Below are 23,370 nucleotides of genomic sequence, written 5' to 3' on the forward strand. Positions count from 1 at the left end.
TGGAATAGGATTATGACCGAGAACAAGTCTTCATAATAACTCTATAATAACTCTACTTAGTTGACTAGAAATCCCAAGATCTAGGTTCAAGGAATCAAATAAAGTTACGAATGACGATTATGTAAGTGTAAAGTGTAAACTGTTTTAAGGACAATTAATACAAGGCTAGTTCTCTTCGCCTTATGAACTTAGTCAATGTTTATGACTGAAACGAACACAACAATGAGAATCAAGAATGACTAAGGATTAATTGTGTGACATATGTTGCCAAAACATACATCAAAGCTAGACAGCTTGAGAATATCAAATTTACCGGTTAACCAAATTCTTCTTCACAAAAGTATACAAAATTCATGTGTAGCATTTCTACTTCATTACGAGGAGAAGCTATTAGGATTCCTGGCTCGATTGGTATAATGAAAATTGAAAACAATACAACATTTAACAAGCTTGCTAAAAAACATGATTTTCTTAGAAGCTCTGTGAGCATGACTTTACCATATTCACTTTTCAGCTTTAAAGGTGAGGAGAAAGTGAACTCCTAAAATATAAAAGCATAGCTTCTCTTCCAACCTTCTAATGTTATAGAAATTTGATAGCTTCTCTTCTCTTTGGAGAATGTACATGTTGCAATGGCCATATTATGCATGAGCAATATACCATTATATACTAGTTTTTACACATCTATGATCTGGTTGAACTGTTGCTGTGTCTGCAAAAGCATCATCTCTTCCACAGAGAACTTCTTATAGAGCAGCCGTTGATGACTCATGAACTCTAGAAATAAATCTTTTAACTTCTTTGCTCTTTCATAAGCTTCTGTTCCTGAATGGACCACCATCAGATCTTTGTCCATTACTAGACACATATCCTACATAAAGACAGGCCACCTCAGGTGATGTTAGGGAGATCGATGTTGAAAAACGGCAATAGGAGAAACCACCAGAATTCATATGCATATGACTTGGGCAAGATCAAAATTCAGCAAAAATGATATTCCATATAAATAACCCAGGGACTTGACCAATAAGTTAAGCTTCTTCATGCATGAATTTGATTCAGGAGTTGGCAATTTATTCAGCAGGTGCCAGTGTGACCTTGCTCTTCTTCATTTGATCCAACTAATACTGAGACAAAGCATTTGGTCCGATGTTGAACCTATTTCTCTAACATGTCTAAATAGCACAATTTCCTCACAATGATGACCTATATTTCCTACTGATGTTTTTTCATTTGTGAAATGCTGCCACATCCAGGAAGTGGGTCTCCTTTGAGGCCTTACAACCTATTCAAATGTAACTATACTATTATAAGATCTTACCTGAGGTTCGTAGCTTCCTGACCACATCTTAATCATGTCGTGCCTTAATTTTCTTTCAGTTATAACCAATGGCCTGTGAAAGTCAAATAAAAAACACATGATTCTCTAGCTAATTTAGAATCTAGAAGATGTATGCAGAAGAATGAAAATCTTGATGGTTTGCATTAATAGCAGCAGGTTCTAGGTTCTACAGGTCTGGCACAAATTTGGAGAGAGGATTACTTGAAGATCTTGACGTAGAATACATCTATTCTTTTAGGTTTTGGGTGACCGGATCCCACCTCCCCCAGGGGCAAAGGAGAGGTATGTATAAAATATGAGCTATTATTGAGGTGATCACTATTTCAAAACACCTTATATCAGCCAATCATCACTTCAACCAAAATCAATCAAGATGAAGAGAAAGGTTTACGTTTTACATACAAGTACACAAATGGCCTATAACAAGGGGTGAAGATAGTTGATATAACAATGGTGTGAAGTTCAAATCACAAGGCAGCGGAAGATAACATGCCATATTACATTTGTTTTTGCAAAACAAAAAGAATATTTAAGAAAAAAGAAGAAACAAATAAAAAAGTCAGAAGATGACATATTGACAGCTGGAGAGAATTCTACATCATTGCCTGCTAACAGAAGGTACCACACCCAGAATATCCAGATGGCAAGACCATTTTATCAAGGAAGCTCTTCTGAGCAGATCAGACAAAAAATATCTGTATGTCCTTGTCAAGTTTCATCTACACTAAACACGATCATTTGTTGAAAAAAATTTGTTTCGACCTCATAATCTGTCTAGAGGCAAGAAATGAAATTAAAAGCTAGGCTCTAAGACCAACTACACGTAGTATAGGTAGAGAAATATTATAATCTATCACAATTCACAGGCCTTGTTCAAATAGAAATAGTATAGAACAAAGGTATAGTGAAGACTCTAGAGTTTTAGGCCTTTAGCATCAGATGACAAACTATACATGCCAATGAAGACACTACAATGAGAAAGAGATAAATAAAAGTTACGCACCAGCTTAAGAAACAACATTCTTAATTAAGAGACTGAATGCATGAGGCATACCTTCCAGTTGAGGACACAATAAGGTGGGCTGGATTATCCAAAAACTGGAGTATCTTCTGACGCTTATCTTCAGAATCTACCACAATAATACCTCTCGCGTATGGCATGGACGGACTTGGTAAAATGTATGCTTGTGATGGAACAGAAGTATGTTCATGTATAAAATCCCTAAATGATGATTGTAATAAGTTTCTCTCCAAGTTTTCAATAAACATAAAATGGGAACTTGGACATTGCCCTCCGAGATCTTTGTCATCTTCCCAAAGCCTGCTATATTTACTGTTTGTTGCTGCAGTTCACAAGGAAGAAGTTAAGAAAAGCTGAAAGTTTTGCATCATAACAAGTGATGGATTTTCAGAGCAAACCTCCTGTTGTCACAGCAACGATACTCTTGACATTATTCATTCCCTATGGAAACAAGGAAACAGATATGTTTAAGGGTCATGCATCCTAATTCCAATTTATGAACATTATACAGTGAAAACTTGCCTCAAAGGATGAAATCATAGACAAATTACTGCCTCCATTTTCACAAGATGAACCTTCAGATGCAGAAATCTCATACTTCGAAGCAGCAGTCAACATGCAAGATGATTTTCCAAGATTCCGGTTCACCAATTTCAAGAAGGAAGCTATTTTCGGACCAACTTGAGCAACACCTTTTAGAATACACATGCCTTCAATTCCGGTATCGGTTAAGTATCCTTTCTTTGGACCATGAAGCCAAGATATTACAAAGGTGCATAAACACTCTTCCTCTCCATTGCAAAATGAATGGTCCACATTGTGTATCTACCAAAGAGAGGAAGGGTCAAATTTGAAGCAATTCAGCAGTTTCTGCTGTCATTTGGCAAGTAACAAGTAGTTCATCTTTTTTTCTTAACTATTTTTCAGGCCAAGTAAGCAAAGAAAATATAAGCTATCATTTATTGATAAAAAGGAAATGAACACACAATTAAACCAAAAATATAAAAGAAAGAAATATTTATGCCTCAAGAATATGATCCCTTGTCAAGTCCTGCTAATGAAATACAACCAAAGAGAAAGTGGGACACTTGTAGTCATTGCTTAGCTTGGTTTTCTATTTCTCCAGTGTTAGATCAACACTGGAACATTGCTCAATTTGACAGAATAAATTGTTAATGACAGTAACAGAAAGTGACAGAGACACAATATTTACAGGATTTGGTCAATTAGACCTATGTCCATGAGTGGGGAGGAGAAACTTTACTTTTCCAGAAGATGTATAACTGAGAGTACACAATCAAAGTTAATACTCTACTTACCCCTCACAGAAGTTCAAATTTTTCTCCAGATAAAATGCATGTCGAAACACAACTTCAAGTTACATAAATCACAACTTCAGAAACTCAAACTTTCATGTTACAGCTTCAAAATCTATGGCCAGACAAAGAGATATCACTGATTTGGACAAATAAGCAAAACTTTCACGGAAAATGTTGATTGAAAAATGAATTTTCATCACCATAGCATTCTCTCACAGCAGCGATAAACGTTTAACTTATATACAAACATAAAAAAACAGAAGAATTAAATACCGACAGAAACGGCGATACACAACTCACCGCTTCAATAACAGCGTCGTAAAACAGCATGTCCTCCCCGCCGAAAGCGTTACATCCTACACAGACAATCATCCCTTCCTTGAGACTACCACACTCGCTGTCCTGCATCTGAGGCGATACAGACCTAAACCTCTTAACCAGCTCATCAACCTCCTCCTTCGACTTGAAATCTCCAGCGTGAAAAACCTCGTCACATTCCTCCGTATACCCCTCATACTTCACAGTCATTGTTTGGCCTTTCATTACGAGCCGTACGCTATACCATGAGTCATCATCGCTCGCTCTGTACTCCAGGTTGTATCCTTTCCGTTTGCGTGGATTCGCCATTGCCGGAAAAAGAAGTTGTTCCGATCTCCGATGGAAAATGGGTACTTGGAATTCTGTTGTTACTGCCAAATTCGTTTTTCATGTGTGAGTGCTTGCAGTGTATGCAGGAAGACGTGGCGTGTTTCAGTAAGCTAATAATACTAACACCTTCCACAAACGACGTAAACGAGGTTGAGCTTAAGTAATTTAAAAATGAATTATTCTACATTCTCTTTTTGATAATATTGTTTGATACTGAGTTTAATAATACAATTTATTTTCGGTAAAATATCAAACTTTACAATTCAATTATTTTTTTAACTAAAAAATGCTTCAAAAATTCAGTTAATATAGAATAGAGAAAATAATTCTTAAATATTTATGTGAGTATAAATTATTTCAATAAGAATAAAAAAATTAAAATTAAATTATTTTAATTATAATAAAGTAATATTTTTTTAAAATGATCTAAAAAGGAAAGATATCACATTAAATGTGAGAGAGAATATTTGAATCGGATCCGACTCTTCTCCATTTTTCTTCTCTCCATTTTCCCCAAGTTCCTATTTGAATTAGTGACACATGACATAAGTTAAATTAAATGGCTAAGTTTTAATTTCTAAAGTAAATTTCTAATCATGATTTAAATACTAAATATATTATATATTTAATTTTAAAAATAACTATAACCCTCCACAATCTTAGCAATATATTATCTTGTTCATAAATTTTGGGGAAAAAGAGTTCTCTTCCTAAATTTTTTACACAGGATGTTACTTTTATTTTATTTTTAAGTTAATCTTTTTATTGCATTTTTTCCTTGAACTTTTCTTTTTAACCATTAGCTATTGAAGAGCTATTATTTTTCCTTATTTTATTTCACCTTTTTTTTCTATTTCCTCCAAAATTAACATTAGCTATTATTTGGCGGCAATTCAATGTTCATATAATCGGTAACATTTTTTTTTAGAAAAAATATATAAGCTTAAAAGTTTTTCATCTTATTGAGTTATCGATTCAGTAAGGATTTGAGTTATTTTCTTAACAGTTGAATCAATAATTCAATAGTAATTTATTTAATTACAATTCTACATTTAGTTGACTAGTTAGCTTAGGCTTCAGTTCATTTTTCAATTATGATTTCTCATAGAGAAAGTTTCAAACAAAGATTACGATAAAAAGATTATTTAAAAGAAAATTAAAAAAGATAGTAAAAAAAAAAGGAAGAGAACTGTTTTCCCTATATTTATGGACAAGATAATATGTTGCTAAGATTGTGAGATTATAATAATTTTTAATACTAAATATATATTGTATTTATTAGTTAAATCATGGTTAGAGATTTACTTTGGAAAATTGAATCTTAGACATTTATTTTAACCTATATGTCATGTATCACTGATCCAAATAGGAACTTGGGGAAAACGGAGAGAAGAGAAATGGAGAGGAGTTGAAGCCGATTATGATGAATTAGGTTACATAACTCAATCTATTTAATTGTTACTACGTACTATATTTTAAATTCAAAATTTATTTGAGTATCTAAAAAAATATATCACATATAAAGAATATTTTTTTAAAAAAACAATTTAGATAATATTTGCATGGATCAATATAGACGGTATATCCATCCAAATTAAAAATGAATCGAACTAAGCAAGTCAAAATAAGTTAACTTAATAAAATAAATAGGTTACTAACTCGTTCAAAATATGTCAACTTAAAAAACTCGTTCAAAATAAGCTAATATCATGATTTATTATGTATTAATTATCATATTTATAGAGTAAATTTGTATCAAAAATATCATATTATGAACACTATACAGTGAAAGTTTGTCTCAAAAGATGAATAAATAGACAAATTACTGCCTCCATTTTCACGATGTATATGACCCTTAAAAAGGCAAATATATCACTAAATGTATTATTTGTTGATGTGTGCGCGCATGCGTGCATGTGATTTTCTAATTAATTGTATTTTGAATAATTTATAAAATTGCATACGTATTGAAACTAGAGAAAAATGTATGAAATAACAAACTATTACTACAAATTAAATGGTATAGCCATAATTTATTTTATTTGTAATTCGCAGCAAACATCTCATTTTTTTGTCATCTGATTCGGTATACAATTAGCCATTTTCGGTATACAATTACCCATTCAATATACAAATGTATAAAATGTGTTTGTGTTTGTATAAAGCGAGAGAAAAGTGTATATACAAATACAAATACATATATTTTCGTCCTATACACTTATAATTATACAAATTACAATGTATAAATTCATTTATACAAAACTGAACAATTTGTATAAAATTGGAAGTATCTAGCGAATTATACAAATCAAAAACTCCATAGCAAACATAAAATTTGCTATGAAGCGCAATTATGCAAACTATAGTTATAACATACAAATATGATTTTTATGTTTGTTATATGAGAAAGTTGCTCTTAAAACTACAACTTGCAGTTTTTATGTGTATGTGTAGATGGCTTATTCGATTTTACTATTGTTTACCGTCTTTTCGATTTTAATAGTACTTGGTCTATCTTTTTATAAATAGAAAATGGACATTTTGTGAGTGATCAATTTATTAAGATGACAATTATTTACCTTCAAATAATTCAAGTAAGAAAATAGCAAACATGACAACAAAATTGTTCTTCTCCTAGCTAGTTAGAAGGCCATAAAAAAATAATATTATCCCACAATTATCTACCTTGACCCAATTGCATAATAATTCAAGAGTATAATTGGAAAAAAAATAAATTATAGAGTTTTAATCCAAACACAAGATGAGGTGAGAAGCAATGAACCAAACACTTGATAAAAAAATATACCCTGCAATCCTGCATTACCAACCATGTGCTGCTAATCACTATATTATTAATCCCTATGTTACTAATCCATGCACTGCTTGCATAATTAATCTATGTACCAACCACGAAATAGTTCAACTTTCTGCTTTCCCTAATTATTATCAAAGCCAAGTAAGCAAAGAAAATTTAAGCCAATCATTTTCTATGGATAAGAGGGAAATGAACACACAATTGAACCAAAAGGTAAAAAGATGAAAAATATATACCTCAAGTATAATATGATCACTTCAGTAGAAAGTAGCAAGAAAAGGAATTGGGAAATTGTAAGTGTATTTATACATATATGTGTATCCAACGAGTACAAAAGCAAAGTTTAATACAACATCAGTTTCTCAAACTTAATAGAATATTACATTTAGACATTTGATAATATTTTTTGCGTGTGCTCTCCTTGGTCTATTAGATAGTTAAGTTCACTACATAAAATATGTTATGTTCTTAAGTTCACCACATAAATATGTTATGTTCTTTAATTATAGGGATAAGACACAAATATCCCCCTAGACTATGACCAGAGGCGTATCCAGGAGGGGGTCACCAGGTTCACGTGAACCCATGCTCCCCTCCCGAAATTATATATAGTAGTGTTATATTTTTTAAAGATATATTTAAATATCAAATATAGATGTGTGACTTTAAATGAAATATTTCTAAAAATATAACACCATATAGTAGGCAACACTTCCATCTCAACACGTTAGAGAAATGGAGAAATCATTGGTAGGGTGCGGAGCGCTTTCCCATAAATAGGCCTTACGCAGCCGAACCTGGATTAGTCGGGCCAATAGATTAAGTACAGGTAAAACTTCACAAATAGCCACTTTTAAACCCCTGTAACTGAAATATAGCCAATGTCATGGAACTTCACATATGAAATTTGAAACTCTTGACAAAGGCTATTGTTCAGAGACACATGGCAACATCAAACCGGTCATAACAGTAAGCAAAAAGTTTGGAGATTACAAACAATCTTGAAACTAATTAAGCTGGAAGGTAGAATAGCAAATTATACACTGAGAGAAGAGAGTTCAGGAAACTCCAACTTGTGCTGTAGGATTGATCATTGAGACAGTGGCAAACTTTCTTGGAAACAATTTCAAAATCCACGAAGAATCATTTAAAAAGGTTCTTAAGTCCATCAAATAAATTCAGAGCCTTCAATTCTCCACTCCTTATGTCCCTCAATCTTCTCCTCAATATCTGGTATCATGTCACAAAAGCTCAGAATTAAGGTTACTGGTTAGAAAGATTGATTAATCACATTGCAAGACTTTCATCTCCCTTTGTTCACTGCTTTCTTGAGTTTATAACGGTTATATGATAGCATAAACAATACATTGAATTACAGCAAGTTAGGATTTATGCAGAACGCAAACATATGTCTATCCTCCTATATTTCATTAAAAGATGGCGTCATGAGATCGTTAAGCTGTCGCAAATGAAGCAAAGACTGACAGTTCAATTAACTACATGTTATGGAGGGTTATTGGAAATTTGGAATGTGAAACAGAGTCTGTACTTACATATTGGCTACGATAGAGAATCCTTCGCTCACTTGTACACAGGTCAACTGCTAGCTGTTTCAGAAACACTCTTCTGTTTAGTTGCTTTGGATTTGTTACATCGAGATCCATTTCTCCACTTGCCTGTCACAAGAAGATTTGATAGTTAAAGCACCCAAGAGTGTGGCCAAGTGGTCAATGGAGTGAATTGAGAACCATGAGGTCTCAGGTTCAAATCCCGGCATAGACAAAAAGTACTAGGTGATTTCTTCCCATTTGTCCTAAGCCTTGGTGGACAAAGTTATGGTACTTGTTGTTGGTGAAATGTGATAGGTGTCCATGGAATCAGTCGAGGTGCATGAAAGTTGTCCCGGACACCATGGTTATCAAAAAAAAAGTCTGATAGTATATTAGCTTAGGTATATGCAAGGGAACAAATTTATACATGCAGTAGATGCAGACAAAAAAGGTGCACTTCTCTATATCATCTCTACAACCCATGTCACGGTGATTAGTGGAAACATTCCTGTATAACCAAGCCATAAACAAAAAAGTTGAGGATACACACAAGAATATGGTCCTCTACAGATGACACATTATATTCTATACAACAGGATTGCCTTAGCTGCACCAAAAGCTAACTAGAAACAAAAAGCTCCTCAAATAAACAAAATCATTTTCAATCCCTTTAAAGCTCTCATGTTTCTTTTTCTCTAGGACCACATGATGGCTAAAGGAAGCAACATCACATGCCGGTATCCATGTTGGTGTGATTATAGGACAGTAGTACTGAGAGAAGTAATTTACTACCTGAAGGAATTTGGAATACTTTGATATGCTAGATTCACAACTATCGAGAATAAATTGCAATGCATCTTCTTCTATTTCTGGATACTTGATATCTTTCTTTGATGTTGCCTTATTTGATGCAGCAGCAGCCATCTGTAATAGACTTGGTTTTAGACTTTCTTTCCCAATTAAAGAATTTATTTCAAGTTTCCTAACTTGCAAAGTTGAGATTTATCGCACCTCTTCAAACTGTCTGCTCATGCTAGGTGGACTGACCACTAGATAAGCAAAAGCCATCAACTCCAGTGGCCAACCAGTAACTTGTACTGGAAAACTTTCCGATCTGTTCAAGGTCAACGAGAATTTGCAAGTTAGTATTTTTAAACATAAACAATAAAGACATCAAAATCTATGAACATCATTGTTTTTTTCTTTTTTACTTATGACAAGAAAACCATAGCGAGAAGGTTTCTACATTTCTTCAGAAATGACTCAAATTAGAGAAATAATATATCCAGAAGTATCTATTTCACTGTCACGTGGACCACCCCATATAACCAAAGTACTCACGCTGATAATCCATGTTTCTTTAGAGCTTCCACCTTCTCTTTGTAACATTTGTCAGATTTCGTAAGTGCCAATGACACCTCAACTGAGTCGCTTGGATTGGTCCCTTCTTTAGGAACAAATCCATATGAAAGCAAAAGTTCTCCATTAGATTTCCTTCCATATGATATAAAAACCTGTACAATCAAAGCTTAAAGGTTATGTACGCAAGGCATTCTCTAGCATGATTATCCTAAACATCAAGTGGTTCTATGAGGAGCTTTCATCAATTACATTATATAGATATAAAATTTTATGTTGCATACTGGCGGGGTAAAAATAAATAAGGGTGTAACACCCCAAAACAAAGGTAACAACAACAACATCATCGGTGGAGGTAACGGATACCCTGCCCTAAACATGGCTCAATTAGGATCAGGAGTAAATTTCCAAAAACTCATGTTCGGTACAATGACAGTATTCGACGACGAATTAACAGAAGGTCATGAACTCAACTCAAGCGTAGTTGGAAAATCTCAAGGATTTTACATTTCTAGTTCAGAAGATGGAACTAGCCAGAACTATGGCATTTACAGTAATGTTTCATAGTGGAAGTTATAGTGATAGTTTGAGCTTCTTTGGGGTTCACAGAGTTAAGAGTTTTTCAATCACATCTTCCTATTATGGGTGGTACTGGAAAGTATGTAAATGCTAAGGGATTTGCTACTGTCAAGACTTCTCCAGCTGCAAATCAACAAACAGATGGTGTGGAGACTCAGTTACATTTTACTGTTTATCTTGCTTATTAATTTGTCATGTGTTTGTTGTAATAGTAATTTATTGCTTTTGTATTATTTGTATGAGATGTTTTATCAGCAATGAGATTGAGCAAGTTTGTGCTTGTGATTGCATCAGCAGAGCTAGTGTTTATGTTATGTTTCGGTCAAAAATCAATAATTATGTTGGTCATTGCGTCAGCATGTTTTACAAATTCTTCATGTTCAGTTATCATGTTTATCATGCATTATCTTACATACTCAGTACAGACCCATTCACAGACTGTGATGGGATCCGTAGACTAGAGCTCAAGATTGGAAAATTTCTAAGAAAGGTTCACGGACCATTCTACGGACCATAGAAGTTATCACGGGTTGTAGATTGATCTGTATAACAAGACGTCAAAACCCCAGAATTCCCTATCTTTATGAGTAGTTGTACGCCCCCCGTATAGTGTTCTGCGGACCGGAGAAGAGTCCGTGGAGTTGCCCCTCATAACTCAGAATTTCCTTTCCATTTACGAGCACTGCCACGGACCGTGGAGTGATATACGGACCATGGAAGGCATCCATAGATGGCCTCCGTCAGTTTTAAATCATGGTTATTTCGGTCTTTTTCCACTCTTTTAATTTCTATACTACGTTGTTTTGACCTATTCTAAGTGGGATTAAGTGATTCCTAGTGACCTTAGCCTCCCATACTCTCCTAACTCTCCCAAATCAAAGTTTCTTCTCTCTCAAGTTTTCTCCCAAAGTAAGAACCAGGGCTCCAAGCTTCAAGTCCCCACTGAAGGAATCAAGCCAAAGTTTCAAGTCTAGGTATGTGGGATTTCATTAATGAGTATCCGTTCACCCATTGAGTCCCAAGAGAACCCCAATTTCTCAAGTTTATGATTCCTACAAGTTAGAACTTTCTATAATCTTCATGGGTTTTCTTTGTAAATCAGTTTTTCTTCATGATCAGTCCCTGACCATGTACATACCTTCTGCCTATATTGTTTGATTATATAGGTTCTGACGCTCAGTATCCAGCTCGCGGTTAGTACTATCTCTAGTCTGCCGTATTGGTTTGTCCTCATCTCTCCGAGGACAACACTTACATTTTCATTCAGTCATTACTTTAAGTTTCAGATATTTGGAGTTAGCTATGGGCTTGTCCTAGCAACTCACAGTAGTAGAGGCTTTCAGACAGATAGTTTAGACTTCCGCTTATATGTACTCAAATATTTTTTCTATTGAGTTGTTAGACTATTTCAGTTAGCTTCCGCATTCAGTTATCCTCTATCGTGGATTTATGCTATTCTTAGTGTCATGCCATGAGGTTAGCTTGGGGTCACTTGTGGCTCTAAGCACCGTGTTGCATCTAGGGGTAGTCTCGGGGCGTGACAAAGGGTGTGCTAAAAAGATTTCTGTTCAGCTAGGTTAATCAGAATATTGTTAGTCTATGGTCCTCTCTAAGACACAGGGCAGTAATTTTCTAATTTGAGTTCACTATTGACTTTAAGGATAGGGAATAGTAATTTTGGGAATACGTTAATTTAGCTAATCATTTTTTGAAAAATCAGAATAATGTGTACCTGCTCACCTGGCAGATATGCCCTGTCTGTTGTAAAGACGATTCCTTGCGATGATTTATCATAGTCAAGAAATGTTTCCACCTTGAACAATTAAAATATCTGAAGAAATCAGAAACAGTTGTGTCAAATATGTAAAGTACAGACATTTTCAGAGAAGTGTTATTCACAACCTCACAATTATGATTCAACATATCTGCCCAAGGAACCAACGCAACTCTTCCATCCATAGAGGGTAACCTGACCTGTGGTTAACACACAAAGAAATTTAGGAAACACTGAATAGTTTCTCATGAAGTAGATCTTCTGCATCGAGCACAAGAGTGATGACACAATCTCTTTTTCCTTTTTAGTATACCATTTCTCAAAAGACACCCCTTCTGCACTCAATTCTACAAGTTTTTTCTGTGATGCCTAAACATGAATGACAGCACAAATCACAGGACAAGCAAATTTTGTGATTGCCGTGTATGTAACTCACCAAACGTGAAAAGAGAATTCCAAATGACCAGTTGAAAGTCTCTATGTTGAATATCTGCATTAACATGCAGCAGATTTTTTTAATAAATATTATGACACTGAATAAAACAAAAAATAGCAATAGGCAGTGTAAAGTCTCCACTCTCTAGTTAATTGTATAACAATAATGCATCTCTCAACTTCTCCAGACAACCAAAGTACTTGCAGGATGTACATTCTTTCCACAACACGTCCAATCAGTTCTAGAAAGTGCTGATCTTGGTGAATATAAGAAGCAGTCTGATGATCTATATTGTGCAGAATTCATTTATAAACCTCTTATTTCAGGATGGAAGTATGTAGATGGTCTATTGTGAAACAAGCAGTCAGTTGAAAAGAAGCTTGGCCATTTGATTGCTCCACTTGGTCCAAGAATATGGTTCTTGATACAGAATCAAATCAACATTACCACAGGACTATGTAGTCTTCCAATTTGAAGCCAAAAGTAGATTATATAATATAAACTCCAGGAAATGTGAAAACTTATCACTTTACATAGACAATTGTTTACCCCCAAGAAACAAAAAAATATGACAAACAGACAAATTCTATCCGGCCTCAAATATTAGCTGGCCATTATATTTATGTACCTCTTCAGGAAATAAATCAGGATGCCTGGAAAATATTCTGAGCCTCAAGTCATTGTACCTGCATCAAAGATCATGAAACAAATAATAGTTAGCAAGACAACGTTGAAAAGTAAATGAACACAACTTCTCTCGATGAAAATAAATGAACTATACAACCTTACTTTTCTTCAGTTTTTGACAAGTTCAGCTGTAATCCTTGTGATATCCGACTAATCATGTTTAACATTCAATTATTTTGGATGTTCACTTTTGGTCCCCTAGCAACAGATTCTTGCAAATCCAATGAACAAATTTACTATTATACAATGTGACTGTAGCACCATATGCTAAATGTGTGGTATTTTTGGTACTTTTTCTTTGTGTCATGAAGATTGTAGTTCATTTGACATGTTGTTCATTCTTCTGATTTCAATTGATTATCTTCCTCGTCATTAAAACAGCCCACCCTTACTGAAGCATGCAATGGCTAGATACTAATTAGTCAAGTCCATGTGATTTTGCAGGAATGTGTTAGTGGAGAGACCAATGAGACATTACAAATAATCAGGGTAATGTGTGCCTAATCAGGTGTCTGTCACGCAGGGGTGGAGCCAAGTAGGGGATGAACCCCCTTCAGCGGACATTGTTAAAATTATGTTTATACATTGTTAAAAAAAATAAAAAAAATTAATGCATATATAGTAGATGTTAAATCTCCTTTGGCTTCTTCGCGTGTTTATTCTTAATATTTTGAACCTCCTTAGTGAAAAAATCTTGTCTCCGCCATCAGTGTCGCGAGAACCGAAGCTAATAATAGAGTGACCAAAAGTATTTTTTTCCCAAAAAGTAGGCTTAAAACTAGCTCAAATTATAACATCTGAGAAATTGACTAAAGAAGCCTTACGTTCCAATGACGTTATTTATCCTTTCAACCGCCCGTTGTCTTATTTGTGATGCTTCCAAGTACCTATCTAGCTCTGATTGAGTCCTGAAAAGACATGGAGAAGCTGTAGGGGGACTTATTGAGCATGTACCATTTACGTTGTAAAGGAAGAACTCTCAAGTCTTGACAAGATTTGGAGGACACCAAAATCAGTGGAAAAGGCTTACCAGTATAAGAGAGAGTAAGGCTGCCTAGGCAAGGCAGATATGTAGTTGCTCCATCTTGAAGACTTCATGAAGCTTGCCTCACTTATTAAATATGTAGCAATAAAAGGCCAATCTGGTACATTGTATTGTTTTAAAACATCACCAGCATCTGAATTGCTCCATTTCTGGCATCTCCAGCACATATCAAGACAAAGAAAAAATCTTCTGTTGGTACCAAAATCCGTATTTTTTATATTTTGTTTTAATCAAGACCAAAATCCATATTAGATAACAAAACTAAGAATCAAGATATGTCCCTCCCATCTGATTTGATTGATTAGGAAGCTAATTATTGATCCAACCTGGAGGGCTCGTGTCTTCTCTCAAAAACTGACAATGTTGGAAATGTAAATTTAAGTATCTAAACATAAACCATGTTTAAACACATGCAACACTGTTTCCCTTTGTTCATTTTTCCTCTTTAGTGAACCAACTAACCACAACTAAAAAAGGAGAAACAAAACACCTCATCTTGCAGTTACTTATGTTACTATAGAACCTACAGTTGCACATGTATAGCCTTGGTATATAAACCAGCAACTCTAAAAGATTTTAATATAACTATTTCTTCCATTACCTCTACTTATATAATTATATAAGTAACAGTTAAGTTCCATTTGTAACCATTTTGTCTCTGAGCTGCACCAATAACTAGTATATGTCTAAGCATACAAACAAGGTAAAATAATTCAGTGCTATGCTAAGTATAAGAAGTATCTGTTGTAGAAAGGAATTCAACTTTATTTGTTAAGAGATGTGATTTGGATGTGTGGCTAGTATAACCTTTTGAAAGACAGAAAATTTGGAGTAAACGATAGATCCCATCTAGTTATTGAACTCCTTCTAGCTGGAGAGGGCTATAGTGTGTGCGCTGGCACGTGTACACATGCATGTATGTATATGTGATGTCGGTATCTTGTGCACATGCATAAGTCAATATATGTTGTAGCTGGGATGTGAACATGTTCTCAAGGTTTTTATACTACACAACATACCACACAACCATCTCCTACAAGATAGGGGCTATAAACTATATAATCCAGAGTTTCACAATTGAGGCAACAATCAATGGAAACATTGGCGTATTAGCAAATGACGACCGTGGAAATCAAGGTTTACACTTTATTTCCACTTCCTAACAGTCCAACTTAGATACCTAGCATGAGATACATTAATATGTCAAGAAGTTAGGTTGAAGCATATCAACGTCCTGTTTCTAGACTAATTGGCCTTCACCTATATAGCTTCTATAACTGGCAGGTAATGAAATTTAATTTCATGTGCATGTTTGTTCCTCATCCTTTTGTATTACCCATAGAGTACTTCATCTGTCGGAGCAAATTGCATTTTAAGCCGCCTGTAAACATGCTCCTTTTGTTGTTCACTGAAACTAGTCAATAAAGAGGATCATTTCAATTGTTAGATTGTTGCATTTCACTTTACATGCTCAAGGTTTTCACCTCAGTTGGTTACTCAGGCTTCTAGACCGTAATTAGGATGTGATATGCAGCACCAAAATTAGTCAAATTCCCTCCTTAAATTTCTCCCTGAACTTACAATTTGGGATATCAATTATACAGTCATTTCAAATACACCCAAACCAAACAGCACAACTATGTGAGCATAATTAATTCCAGCAAACAGCATAACTTTGTGAGCATATCAATTCCAGCACAACTAATCTGTACAATACTACTACACTTTATTCTATACTGTTCTTATACACCCTAACAAATTGATGAATTGCCGAATCAGCAGCGATGACAAGTGATGATAAAATTACCGAATCAGCAGTGATGACAAGTGAAGGAGGAACAAAAAGCAGCTTTTCCCCTTTCCTAATATTGTTGTTAGCTACGAGTCCTCTTTCTCCAACATCCACTCTTTGTAAGTCCATCTTTTGAGAAGGAAGCCCTGATTCCGACAACCATTTCTGCAAATTCGACGCATTTTCTATAGAATCAGTTTCGCAACCCCATGGAATGTTCTGGGTCTTTGTGGATTTGGTTGTTTCAGTTGTAGAAATTGATGAACAACGGATACTGATGTTGAGTTTGTTTCTTCTATACAATTTGTAGGAACTAAAATGGGAATTAGTGGTTCCGTCTAGTTTATGGGAGAAAGGAGGAAGAAGAACTGATTGGAGAATTCTAGAAACTTCCGCCATTGATAGAGAAGTAGAATAAGAGTATTGAGTTGAGTGGAGCTCTTTCTTTTGCCTTATCTATATCATCCGTTATTTTGACTGTTATGAATTTATTTGAATTTCTTATTAAATTATAATAAATTAATATTCATTTTAAAAAGAAGAACTTTCGCATATAGCTACTCAAAAATAGCTTAATTGTCCTTCGGGATGGCTCAGTTGGTTTGGAGGGTGGTTAACTGGTTATCCATACGGATGACCCGGGATCGATCCCCCCTCAATGCCTTCTGAGTCGAGCTTGTCGCATAGGGCTTGCCTAGTGCGGTTTACATCTCCTGTGTGGTTTGCAGGCTATTACACAGTGGGGGGTTTACCCAGTGCGCACAAAGTGTTCACCCAAAGGGTAGATGTTGTGGCAGAGGTTGTAGCAACTGCGGGTTATCCTGGGGTTCCAAAAAAAATAAAACTGGCCTAATTACATTCCATAGCTATAGTTTGTTAATTACGATTCGTAGCTACATGTTATAGGGAGAAGAGTGGTGAGCGAAAGAGTGCAGAGGTAAATTGTATGTGTATATTAGTTACATAATTGTATATTATACACAGGGGCGGATCTATTAAGGGGTGTGGGGATGCCACGCCACCCAAGAACTTCGACGGAAACTCTATGTATACATAGGTATATATATATATAATATTTATATAAATATGTAGCGTGTCACCCAATGAACAAAACTAGTATGTGGTGCCACGATAGAAGGGCGACTTAATAAGGTTGATGTTGCGGGTTCGAATCCCATTGGCATCAATTAATTTTGGAAAATTGTTGCACACATTTTTTTAAGAAAAAAAAAAAGGCTACAGGCGTGGGAAATTGCTGCAGCTGGCACGTTTTTTTATTTTTATTTTTATAATTTGGCTAAAAAATGTCCTTGCAGTCAATATTTTGATCCAGAAATGTCCCTATAGTTACTAAATAGATCAAAAATGTCCTTTTCCGAATAATATATTATTTTTTTATTTTTAAACACATTTTCTTCTTAATTAAATTATTATAAAAGAACCATGCTCTTGTTTTCTTTAAAATCACTTTTAAAAAATAAAAATGTAGGAAATATTATTTTTCTTCTTAATCTCATCTTATTAATTAAAATAGAATATTTATGTACCTTTTCGACAGATAATATATGTCATATATATAAGATCATAGTACATTCATCATTATTTATATTTATATAACGATAAAATATAATTATAATAAAATAAGAAATAGTTTCATTTTTTATTTTTTTGCTGAATTTAAGTAAGATAAACATTTACTAATTTAAAAAATATATTATTCGAAATGGAATGTGTTAAAAAGAAAATAAATAATATATTCATTTTTTACCCAAAATAACCATAAGGGTATTTTTGGACCAAAGTATTGACGGGAAAGACATTTTTAGACCAAACTACAAATGGAGGGCATTTTTGTTCCTTTCGCATAGTTTAAGGGCATTTTTTACTCTTTTCCTTTTTCTTTTTTTTTATAATTGTTAATTTAATCGATAAGTCCATTTGGCACCCACAAACTCTATATCCTGGATCCGCCTCTGATTATACATATGTATTGATTGGGAAAGGGAGGAGAGAGGCGAGCGGGATTGGGAGAGGGATGAGAGAGGCGAGCAAGAGAGGACAATAATTTGTATAATTCGCATCTCGTTTGTATAATTCACAGGTACGTTTGTATAATTCACGTGTTTTTGTATAATTGGGTAATATAAAGTCTGAAATTATACAAATATAATAAAACTCGAAATAACGAATTGATACAAACATAAACGTATGAACTTTAAACAATTATACAAATTATATTATACAAAATCCAAAAACTACACGTTAATACAAACTTTAAAAAGTTATACACAAAAAGATTGAATGTATATGATAACAAAACTGAAAAACCAAAGGATATCATCGTCATATACAAATACAAATCAAACAAACAATTGTTAGCTGCGAATTATACATATGTAAACGTGGCTAATTATACAATCTCGATGTCAGCCCACGTAATTAATGTATAATGTTAGTCGCGAGTGATAATTATAGCAAACTATAGTTATGATGAGTAATTAAATAGTATGAGTTTGCTTAACCATGTAATTTTTCCTATTTTTTATGTGCTTATTTAAATGGAAAAATATATTTGTTTAAAATATTTGCGAGGTTTATAGTAATTGAATTAACCCAAGTTAATTATAAAAATATGTGAGGTACGTTTTCCACCCGGTGTTCGATATCCACATATAAAATTATGTGAGGTACGATTTCTCACTCGGTGTCCGATATCCACATTGGAGCCCGATTAAATTCGAATTCATGCCAAGAAGTCCTATATGCTCCCTAACAAACGCGATTCCTTACCCAAGAGGGCTCGAACCCAAATCCCTCTTAATTAATGATGAATGAATACTTATCACTCCACCATAATACTTATTAGTCAAACTAAACATACCAAAACAGTAAGTTGGTCGTAATGAAGGTAAAAGATAATAGAATTTTTATTGCTCGCATAATATTCGATGCGTACAAATTATATACCCGCTAAACGACGTCGTTTGTGAGATGAGATATTGTCAGTTAAGTAGTATTGCTGGATGGAGAAAAAAGAAAAAAAAAAGTAGTATTGCTGGATTGCTACATTTTCCTTAAGACTCTCAACATGATAGCTAATTCCAGCCTCATCTCTTCAAACTTCTCTACTTTACTAGTATTTCTTAGAAATCATAAACTTGCCACTAGAATTTCATTCCCAAACAGTGATAAAATCAAGAATCCACCCAAGACTCAATTTTTCAACAATTCAATCTCAGGATATGGGGTAAAGGGTCGTCTTTATGTATGTCATAGTTCATTAAATCTTCAAAATCAACAAGACCCATCTATGGAAAAAGATGTAGATGGTTCTACAGAGGAGAATGAGCTTGGTGGTGGAAGTAATAATGGAGGAAATGGAGACCAATGGGATAGGACGACGTCGTTCGTACTGTTTGGCTTGTGGTCTGGACTCATGTACTATGTTTTCTTCCTTGCTCCTAACCAGATCCCGGTATCATATCATATTCTCTTTTTATGGTTTCTTCCAGCTTAAAGTCACGTTCTTTAGTTTTTGAGCATTGTCTAGTTCCATTTTCAGTATTGTTATTTTTACTCTGGTACTATCTTAGCTTACTCTTTGATTTTACTATTACCTGTTGTTTGATTTGCTTCAGTTATCATATCTGTTCTCTTTTAGCCACTATGTTGGCTTTACATAGTTGTTTTTCTATGTTTTACTTGAGCCGAGGGTCTATCGGAACTGTCATCTCTACTTTCACAAGGTAGGGGTAAAGCTGTGAACACACCATCCTCCCAAGACCTCATTTTTGGGATTATACTGAATGTGTTATATTGTTGTTGTTAATGGTTTGTGGTTCAAAGCATTTAAGAGGCAATTGCAAGCAAATAGTTCTTGAGTGTGCTAACAAGTGATTGAAATAACAAATTATGACAAAACGCTTGTCAATAAGTACGCCTTTAAGAACATGATGCTTATTTGCTTCTCTCTTTGAAACTCTCCACTTTGTATTGTGTTTTTTCTTAGTCCTTTTAACCTTATGATTGCAGTTGACAGACATGTATTTCTTAAAAAAGCTCCTTAATTTGAAAGGAGATGATGGCTTCCAGATGAATGAAGTGCTAGTGGGACTTTGGTATATCATGGGTTTGTGGCCATTAGTTTACAGTATGCTACTCCTTCCTACCGCTAGAAGGTAACTTCTTGGGGACCTTGCTTCAGGTCATTTTTCTGGCTTGTCATCAATACTAAGCCACAGAAAAAGGATATGAGCAGTCACTTCACATTCTCCTCCTCATCGTCTCCGAGGAGACTAAAGATCTAGAACAGTTGTACAGTTCTTGATTTTTCTAGTTTGGCTCTTTTTATAATTTGACATTAAGTTGCTTGGAATGATCAAGTGCTTATGTGCAATTCAAACATTCTAGAATAATACCACATTCAAAATTGTCCAAATTTTCTTGTTTGAACTGACAAAAGATTCAGTTATCTGATATTGAACCTTTGTTTCTGCAGTTCCAAAGGCAGTATTCCTGTTTGGCCTTTTCTTGTACTTTCATGCTTTGGTGGTGCATATGTTCTCATTCCTTATTTTGCTCTCTGGAAACCACCACCTCCACCTGTTGAAGAAACTGAGCTTCAAAGGTTGCCTTTGAATTTGCTTGAATCTAAGCTAACAGCAGGGGTAAGGGATTCTTTCATTTGACAACTACGTAGCTTCTCTATGTCCTTATAAATGGGATGGAGGGGTATGTCTGAAATAGAGTAAGAATATCCAACCCTCGATGTGTCTCATGCCAAAGAATATGGGACTTAAATTTTGTTATATATAAGAATGTTAAAAATCTTCTTACAACCAAATCACATCGGAAGTAAACACAAAAGGCAAGTGAAATCTGGCAGCTTAAATGGTTCTGTATTGTATGCTTTGTAGTCAAGAGCAGAAGGTTACGGTAGACTTCAGAAAATGGATCTGAAGAGTTTTAAAATTGATGGTTGACGTATTTTTCTCTCTCCTAACTAATGATACTTCAGATCACAATGGCTGCAGGGCTAGGGATAATATTTTATGCAGGTTTATCAAGTGGAGATGTCTGGAAGGAATTTTACCAATACTTCAGAGAAAGCAGATTCGTAAGTTTCTCCTTTAATGTGTATGTTCATATGATGCAACTTTCTTTATCATGTTACTATAGATTTAGTAGTTGTATCGATGTGGTATTGTTGATCTTTGGAGTTATCAGATTATAGTGCTACACTCAGTTTCCTGCATAAACTGGTAAAGCTTGTGACATTCAAAAGAGCAATCAGTTAACTGGTCCAGAAGGCAGTTATCACACACTACGAGAATTGCTTCAACATTTCACCAGATGTGAAAGAAATTAGTTCAGTAAAATGTTCAACTTATACTAGAGTTCTGCTTGTTGATTTAAAATCTAAAGTTACTATATTTTCACTCAATTTTCCTTTTCTGTGGGGATGAGGAGTGGTTGGAGAGATGGATTATAGTTCTAAAAATATAAATCTCCCACGATTTAACAAAGGAAGTTGAATTTGGAGTCAATAGATCTGCATCACTCAGGAGATGGATGGATCTTTAAGTGAGGCTTTCCCTCGTTCTCTGTCAATTAGGTTGGTGATTCTTGTTCAAGTTTTTCATTGGAACAAAAGCAAAGATAATTGGAATGGGGAAGGATACCGTTGCAGGCAGTTAACACTGGTCACTCATAGGGAGCCATTCATGCATTGGGGTGTCGATTGCTCCTTTAAGCTACTCATGACCCATTTATCACTAGCTTAGCCCCTATGTTAATCCTCATCTGGCTAAAAGTTGATTCGAGAATCTAACTAGCCCCTACTATGGCAAAAACATCTATCAGAATTTAGAACTGTTTGTGTCAGTTGTGCATACCTTGTATTAGACCTATGTAAACCTGACATTACTTGATTTATCTGCAGATCCATGCGATGTCGATTGATTTCAGTTTACTATCAGCATTTGCACCCTTCTGGATTTACAATGACATGACTGCTCGAAAGTGGTAAGCTCGTGCTCATAGAAATGTAATTCCACCCTATGCAAAAAGAATTGATGAATAACACAGTTATATCTCACAAGGTATGACAAAGGATCTTGGCTTCTTCCGCTGTCGGTGATCCCTTTTTTGGGTCCAGCACTATACCTTCTCCTACGCCCATCTATTCCAACAGTACCAGCCTTATCAAGCCCAACTTCGACTGAAGAAAAATGATGCAAATCTCTTACCCCAGGATTTAATAGCATGGTACATTGAGCAAAAACAACCGACAGGTGAAAACTCTGCTGTCTGTAATATACATTTTCAGAGCACAAGCAACAAAGAATTGTTTTTCGGGTTATCAGCTGCTCTGTAGAGCATAGTTCAGCAGTTGAAATAAAGACCATTTATGCTGGAAATTACAAACTTGATGCTCGTCTTTTCTTCTTAATTCTTTTTTACTGCCATTGCTTTATGTTGACTTTCACACCATGTATTCTTCTGATTATAATTTCCAATTTCAAGTATACTATAGTTTCACCCATAGTTGACAACTTTCACAACACCCTCATAATGAGCAAGTGTAATAACTAGAGATCCTTTCATATATCTTTATGTATACTTCATTTAGAGTCTTGGTGATTTGTGTATTAGTAGTTATTATTGGTACTTTAGCTTTCTCATTTTTCAGAATACCCTCACGTTATATAATAGAGTATTGTTCCAAATAGGGGACAGTTTTGTTTGATAAGTGTTTTAACTGTTCCTTGTATGATTATGATATGGTAATAAAAAGGAGGAACATATTGAATCTTTCCTACCTTGTTTGTTAGGGAAAACAAAATGATTTACGATATGAACAAGGAAAAGCAAGTGTAGACGCACATTCTGTGATCTATTTCTTTAACCGATACGCGTAACTTGTATATTAGAGAGGGAAAAAGAGTGAGTAAGAAGTTACTCATCAAAATGATTTTAGATGGTGCTACATTAAGAAATTAAT

At 34.7% G+C, this 23,370-nt stretch overlaps 4 protein-coding genes and 1 pseudogene across 5 annotated transcripts in view; 3 read left to right on the plus strand and 2 right to left on the minus strand.

The window, feature by feature from the left end:
• Positions 1 to 23,370, plus strand: part of LOC125812623 (acetyl-CoA acetyltransferase, cytosolic 1-like) — a 220,974-nt gene that overhangs the window by 37,423 nt on the left and 160,181 nt on the right. The window lies entirely within an intron of this gene.
• Positions 621 to 4,476, minus strand: LOC125812641 (uncharacterized). Its single transcript, XM_049492134.1, has 6 exons — positions 3,983 to 4,476; positions 2,886 to 3,188; positions 2,762 to 2,804; positions 2,397 to 2,685; positions 1,322 to 1,394; positions 621 to 871 (listed from the first exon to the last, which is right to left on the minus strand). Exons 1-6 carry the CDS (start codon positions 4,307 to 4,309, stop codon positions 677 to 679), a joined length of 1,230 nt encoding a protein of 409 aa, XP_049348091.1. The 5' UTR covers positions 4,310 to 4,476; the 3' UTR covers positions 621 to 676.
• LOC125812619 (ribulose-1,5 bisphosphate carboxylase/oxygenase large subunit N-methyltransferase, chloroplastic) lies at positions 8,083 to 16,776 on the minus strand. Its single transcript, XM_049492105.1, has 12 exons — positions 16,383 to 16,776; positions 14,561 to 14,724; positions 14,355 to 14,438; positions 13,472 to 13,529; positions 12,844 to 12,897; positions 12,536 to 12,607; positions 12,366 to 12,446; positions 10,037 to 10,209; positions 9,707 to 9,809; positions 9,488 to 9,619; positions 8,699 to 8,821; positions 8,083 to 8,375 (listed from the first exon to the last, which is right to left on the minus strand). Exons 1-12 carry the CDS (start codon positions 16,764 to 16,766, stop codon positions 8,289 to 8,291), a joined length of 1,515 nt encoding a protein of 504 aa, XP_049348062.1. The 5' UTR covers positions 16,767 to 16,776; the 3' UTR covers positions 8,083 to 8,288.
• Positions 10,216 to 11,122, plus strand: LOC125812634 (dirigent protein 25-like; annotated as a pseudogene).
• LOC125812628 (uncharacterized) lies at positions 19,429 to 23,045 on the plus strand. Its single transcript, XM_049492119.1, has 6 exons — positions 19,429 to 19,842; positions 20,400 to 20,545; positions 20,866 to 21,034; positions 21,385 to 21,483; positions 22,309 to 22,391; positions 22,469 to 23,045. Exons 1-6 carry the CDS (start codon positions 19,456 to 19,458, stop codon positions 22,599 to 22,601), a joined length of 1,017 nt encoding a protein of 338 aa, XP_049348076.1. The 5' UTR covers positions 19,429 to 19,455; the 3' UTR covers positions 22,602 to 23,045.

Source organism: Solanum verrucosum, unplaced genomic scaffold, assembly GCF_900185275.1.
Source record: "Solanum verrucosum unplaced genomic scaffold, falcon-dt-bn FXZP01000275.1, whole genome shotgun sequence".
In the NCBI taxonomy this organism is placed as follows: Eukaryota; Viridiplantae; Streptophyta; class Magnoliopsida; order Solanales; family Solanaceae; genus Solanum; species Solanum verrucosum.

Bases quoted from the DNA above. Each gene is read 5' to 3' on its own strand.
- LOC125812628 (XM_049492119.1), top strand. From the start codon at position 19,456: ATGATAGCTAATTCCAGCCTCATCTCTTCAAACTTCTCTACTTTACTA. The intron at 21,035-21,384 runs GTAAGGGATTCT...ATGATACTTCAG, and splicing joins AATCTAAGCTAACAGCAGGG to ATCACAATGGCTGCAGGGCT. The intron at 21,484-22,308 runs GTAAGTTTCTCC...ATTTATCTGCAG, and splicing joins ACTTCAGAGAAAGCAGATTC to ATCCATGCGATGTCGATTGA.
- LOC125812641 (XM_049492134.1), bottom strand. From the start codon at position 4,309: ATGGCGAATCCACGCAAACGGAAAGGATACAACCTGGAGTACAGAGCG. The intron at 2,686-2,761 runs GTTTGCTCTGAA...TGTGAACTGCAG, and splicing joins CGTTGCTGTGACAACAGGAG to CAACAAACAGTAAATATAGC. The intron at 1,395-2,396 runs GTATGCCTCATG...TGACTTTCACAG, and splicing joins ATTGTGTCCTCAACTGGAAG to GCCATTGGTTATAACTGAAA.
- LOC125812619 (XM_049492105.1), bottom strand. From the start codon at position 16,766: ATGGCGGAAGTTTCTAGAATTCTCCAATCAGTTCTTCTTCCTCCTTTC. The intron at 9,620-9,706 runs GTGCGATAAATC...AGTCTATTACAG, and splicing joins TGAGCAGACAGTTTGAAGAG to ATGGCTGCTGCTGCATCAAA. The intron at 8,376-8,698 runs GTAAGTACAGAC...ACATGATACCAG, and splicing joins TTCTCTATCGTAGCCAATAT to ATATTGAGGAGAAGATTGAG.